At 38.2% G+C, this 6,000-nt stretch overlaps 1 protein-coding gene across 1 annotated transcript; it reads left to right on the top strand.

Moving 5' to 3' along the window:
- The first annotated feature begins 676 nt into the window (after positions 1-676).
- On the top strand, positions 677-4,247 carry golt1bb (golgi transport 1Bb). Its single transcript, XM_010757305.3, has 5 exons — positions 677-854; positions 1,717-1,808; positions 2,215-2,393; positions 2,488-2,569; positions 3,650-4,247. Exons 1-5 carry the CDS (start codon positions 830-832, stop codon positions 3,686-3,688), a joined length of 417 nt encoding a protein of 138 aa, XP_010755607.1. The 5' UTR covers positions 677-829; the 3' UTR covers positions 3,689-4,247.
- The last annotated feature ends 1,753 nt before the right edge of the window (positions 4,248-6,000 follow it).

Here is a 6,000-nt window from a genome sequence, read left to right as displayed (position 1 = left end):
CAGAGTTAGCTTACAGCTACTTTTCATCTGCAGTCCCTTCGGCAGACACAATTAAAACATATTACAGCACAATAACAAACAGTACAAAGCAAAAAACACACAGGACACATAATACAAAATACAAAGTTACACACAATAGCATATAACATACACCCACCAATGTCCGTGGCTACAGAGCTGAGTATTCTATGTGCTATTGTGTGTAACTTTGTATTTTGTATTATGTGTCCTGTGTGTTTTTTGCTTTGTACTGTTTGTTATTGTGCTGTAATATGTTTTAACTGTGTCTGCCGAAGGGACTGCAGATGAAAAGTTGCTGTAAGCGAACTCTGGTGCAGCACAATAACAAACAGTACAATTTAATTCACCGTGTGTGTGCACACATGAGGAATTTGACTCCGGTCACACTTTGCTCTCTTAGTACAGACATCAAACATGTATAGACATAGGTACAGTTTTTAAAAAAAGAACATAAACATATGTTTGTATAAAAAGTTTTTATTTTTACATTTTTACACTGAATAGGAATGGGAATGTGCAGTGAAATGACGCCTGGGTGCTCGATTAAGCCATCTGTAACGACGCCTCTGCAGCCAGCCTCAAGTGGCCATTCGAGGGTACTGCTGTTTTCGGAGGGTGTCGCTCATCTGCCTACATAGACGATCTCCGTGCGTGGCTGCGTACGTGGCTCGCGGAGTGCGTCGTGGCGTCACAAACCGCTCGCGTTGCCTCCGCCGCTTCCTCTGTAGCATCAGTTAGCTCCCACGAGCCGAAGCGGAAAGATTCAAAGTGTCTGCGAGCCTCGTGCGGGACGACAAACAACGCAGACATGATCTCACTCACGGACTCGCAGAGTAAGAAGAGCTCACGTGGCTCCGTTAACGTTTGTCTTTGTGCTGTGTGTGTGTGTGTGTGTGTGTGAGTGAGTGAAGCTCTGACGCCATTGGCTGAGAGGGTGGTGACGTCACAGGGCAGTGTTTTAAAAAGAAGAAGTAATCATGAAAATAATTAATTTATTGCCTTAAAATACATTTATAACATGGACTATAGCTTTATTTAATTAACCACCAACACATTAGTTAGTATAAATGATCTAAATCAGCTTTTGAAACCTTAATTGACTCATAATTTAGTGTATAAATGTCACAAACTTAACTTTTCTGATCCATAACATGGTTTTTGAGATATTATTGATTATGCTTGCACATGCAAACAGATGTAATTAGGAGTAACTAACACAATAATCTCACAGGAATGTGTTTTTTTTTTTTTTTTGGGTTAATCCAGCAGATTGAAAACAGATTAAGCCGTCGGTAAAGTGGCTATGTGGGTGTAAACAGTGTGGCAAACTCTATATAGTCTCACTCATAAGCTGAATATTAGAGTTATTTATTTACTAATGAGCTACAGCTCTTTATATAGTTTAGTTCTTACTACATTGAATTGAATCAGGGCTACTAATTTAAGATAAGATAAACTTTAATGATGCCACACTGGGAAGATTCACTCGTCACAGCCACTATAAAAATGGACGATGTATGCGTGACGTCATTTCTTGATTCAATTCAAACTGCTCAGCAACATTGTAATCCACATTTTTAATACCTTCATCCACTTTCATTGATATTTGACCCAAGTAGTGTCTGCAGCTTCCCCTGTTCTTGATGTGATGTTACCAAATATCCATAATAACTTGTGTTTCTTGTATTTCTACAGAAATTGGGATGGGGCTGACGGGGTTCGGTGTGTTTTTCCTCTTCTTTGGGATGGTGCTGTTTTTCGATAAAGCTCTCCTCGCCATTGGAAATGTGAGCTGATCAATCAATACTGTAGGAGCCAAATTCGTTTGTGTGTGTTTGTGTGTGTATAGTTTGAGTTGTTCATAAATGTGTTTAGATCCCACATGTTTTCTTAACTTCTGGTAATTGACACAGAGGGTGTGGTTGTGGTTACACCTTATTTTTTTACCTGTGCACTCAGTGGTGACAGGCTCCAATATTTTCTGTCGACTAAATTGTAGCGGCAACTATCCATTTAAAAAAGCTGCTGAGTAGGCTCAGTCACGTAAAGTAAGTTTTCTGATGTTTATTAACTGAAATAGTAGGCGATGAACTCATGAATGCACACACACTTTGGCTCCGACAAATACTATTACCGACATCTCCCTCACATGATCTGACCGACAGCCGGTGACCGTCTTTGCTTCCTCTACAGATTCTGTTCGTTTCGGGTTTGTCCTTCGTCATCGGCCTGGAGCGTACGTTCAGATTCTTCTTCCAGAGGCACAAAGTGAAAGCCACCAGCTTCTTCCTGGGAGGAGTGTTTGTGGTTCTGATCGGCTGGCCGATCATTGGAGTCGTCCTGGAGATCTACGGGTTCTTCCTCTTATTCAGGTCAGTTCAGACAGAAAGAAAACCGCCTCTCTGTCATCATTATCCTGAATTAATGTGAGTGTTTTGGTCTTGCCTCGTTCTCTCTCGTCAACAGAGGGTTCTTCCCGGTGGCGGTAGGCTTCATCAGACGTGTACCTGTGCTCGGGTCTTTGCTCAGCTTACCAGGGATCAGCACAGTAAGTATATCATGATGATCAATGAATCGGAGATTAATCATCCCCTTAACTCGATTGAGACCGTTTTTTCTGTCCTCTTTATGAGTTTTTGATTCTTATTTCTATTAAAAGCTGCAACAACATCCGATATTTGACAGTCAGAGCCTAAAAAACACGGCATCTACAAGCTGTTCATGACAAATTAAGCCAACAACAAAAGCCATAATTAGTCTATATAAACAGATATCTGCACATGAATGCAGAATCTGTAGGCAGGGGACAAGATTTTGGTATCAGAAGCAAAACAGGCATCAAAACATTGGACAAAATGCAGAACTGGAATCAATCAGCTGTCTTAAAGGAGTATTTCTTTGCAGGAATTGACTGTAATGTGTATTATTATATTTTCATTAGTGTATAACAACCTGAATATATGAAGAGTTTTATTCTCGTTGTCTTGAAATAAGCCCTTTATATCTACAGTGAGAGCGGGTGAGATGTTGGAGAGTATTCATTTCATTGCACTCTGCAACTTCGCCGATAGGTGGCACTAATTATTATTTATTATACTAATCATTGCAGCTTTATTTTCATTTTTATTAAAACATAGCAGCCAACTTTTTCTGGAGCTTTCAGCAGGTCCACATGTAGTTTTCAGTGAAGCTCATTTGCTGATGAAGACGTAGTTGAAAGAAGCTGAGATTATTGTGTCCACCTGTATGGTCTTTAGTTTCAAACACTGACAGGAGGACCTTTACTGAAATGTGAGCGCTGACAGTCCGTCTCTCGAACAATGTCTCTGCTGTTCTGAACTCGGCCTCGTGGGACTCGACCTTTTGTAACTTTATGAAGACTGTTCAGGAACAGTGTAGGTGTGTGGTGTATGTGATGGTGCACTGTACTGTAGTTATTCAACACATTTCATATAAAAACTTAATTTTGTCTGAAGAGAAAACGTCCTTTTCTGTGACTTTCTGCGACTTTAATCTCATCTGTTCCTGTCGGCCTCATCTTGAATGATCTTAAACCTGAATGTTTTTATTCTGATTCAGTAATAAGTTGCAGAAACTAACTCTGGGTTGTTCTTTTATTCTCTTTCAGCTGGTGGATAAAATCGGCGAGAGCAACACGATGGTATAACAGTGGGCCGTTTTTGTATCGGAGGAGAGTTTCAGTGTTTATTATAGTTTCTAATAGTGACTGTATATCTTGGTCATTGCCAATCCAGAACTGTGAATCCAAACATTTCTCTGCACAGAAGAATCAAGTGTATCTGACTGACATGATGTTTTTGTATCTGACGACTACTTGGATGACATTACCAGGAGATTTTTTTATTTTTTTTATTTTAAAAGCTGGAAGCAGGTCTCCCATTTTGTATCATTCCAGTCTGTTCATATTTATGGACCGATGAGTTGGGACCACTGGATTGACTCAGCGGAGAGTTAGGAGCTCTTTACAGCATCCACTCCTGCTACAGATTGTGTGCCTCAACAGTCAGTGAGAGTTTTTTGTCTGAGCTACTCGATGAAGTGTCACTGACATTATTATTACAAAAAGATAATAACAAGCTAAATGTTACGTGAGCAAAGAAATGTGAACTGTTGTGGGGGGAAAAAGGTTTAAGATGTTTGTTACTGAGATGTTTTACTGTAACTTTTGTAAGTGCATACTTGGAATAAAGTGTCTCTTTTATAAAGATGTTTTATGTTTTTCACTGCAAACCAAGTTTAATCCAGGATAAGTACCCTGCATTCAAATACTGTATGAACTAACTCCCACTGCTCAAGAATACAAGATCCAGCATTACAGAAATGACTTAATTAAGTTATGCTTTTGATAAATACAATGAAGGTTTAACCTTTGTATTCTCCCTTTTGCTATAAAATTATGGTAACACCAGTTTACAGTTCAATTAAATACATTATAGTAATGCATATTGTTTTCATCCAGATATAACAGTGTTTAAACGGCATGACGTAGCAGCAATCACAAATAACTGTAGATTATAATATGAACATGTACTTAAAGTGTGCTACAAATGTATTAACAGTTCATTATGTCTTAACTTGATATTTATTAACAGTTCACACACATGTACAAATTTTTCACGGGGCTTAAAACTATCAGTAAAAATGAAGTTTGAAGGTTTGTCCCTGACTGAATAACATTAATGATGACACCTGGAACTGGCTCACCTGCAGCCATCGTTAATGCTAATTAATTCCACTGATTTTCGACGGTGTAAAAGGAAGTTATAAAAAAATAACGAGACTGGAAAAATAAGGAAGTATTTATGTTCTTTACTTAAGTAAACCCACACTAAAATACTCTTACAATGGAGAAACGTCTTCTCTGACTGGTACCATATTACATATGGATATATCTGAACTAAAAAAAGAAAATTGAATCATACAATAAAATCATTAAAAATACATTAAAATAAGCTGGAAACCAATCCTCCTATGAGCAACTCTAAAGCCCTCTCATTAAACACGCCTGTTTAATCAGTACATGTACTTTTACAGTACCTTGCATGACACATAATGACACTTTCATCTTTTTATGGAAAGCGTCAACACGTCGTACAACTTGAATTGTGTTCCTCCTCAGACTCACTGACACGCTGTCATCACATCAGCTTCATTCATAAAATCTCAGCAGTGCCATCATGTTATGACCCTGTGAAAAAGCCTCTGCTGCTCGTAAAAGTTTTACATCTCTCTGGTGTTTTAATTAATGAGCAGTGACACGTTAAACAACACCTGTCATTCCTGTCAGCATTAAGCATTATGTGAGCCATAATGAAGCTACCTGTCATCAGTGACGCTGTTTAATGGGGTGGTTTGCTTTGTTTTATAATGACAGCAGCGACAGAGAAAGTCGTACAGATCCTACATCCTGCAGGACAACAGGTACAATTAACGGTGAGCTTTTATTCTTCTTGTACTTTTTGTTCTTGTCCTTCATGTTCTTCTTCATCTTCTTTTTCCTGTTGTTCTTGCTCTTGTTCGTGATGATGTTTTTGTTCTTCTTGTTCTTATTCTTGTTTGTCTTGTTCTTGTTGTTCTTGATCTTGTTGTTGGTGTCCTTAATGGTCTTGTTCTTCTCATTGTTGTTCTAGTTGTGTTGTTGTTGTGTCAAATTTCCCCGGTGTGGTCTCTTGTAAGCAGATAATGAATGACAGAATAGTTAAATGCACCTAAAGAAACACTACAAATTATTCCTAATAATGTAAAATAAGAATTTAATGATCCCACACTGGGGGAAAGTCACTTGTCACAGCAGCAAGTTCTAATTGTTGACAAGTACTGTGCATTAATTAATAAACACTTAAAATGTCCTTATATTTACTTACAAATACATTATATTGTGTCACATACAAATGTATTAAATGGTGTTAGTAATAGTGTTATTGCTAATTAAACTAAATGTCATTGCAGCGTTCAACA

The sequence above is a fragment of the Larimichthys crocea genome, chromosome XXI (assembly GCF_000972845.2).
Source record: "Larimichthys crocea isolate SSNF chromosome XXI, L_crocea_2.0, whole genome shotgun sequence".
NCBI lineage: Eukaryota > Metazoa > Chordata > Actinopteri > Sciaenidae > Larimichthys > Larimichthys crocea.
This window is presented reverse-complemented; position numbering and strand designations above follow the sequence as displayed.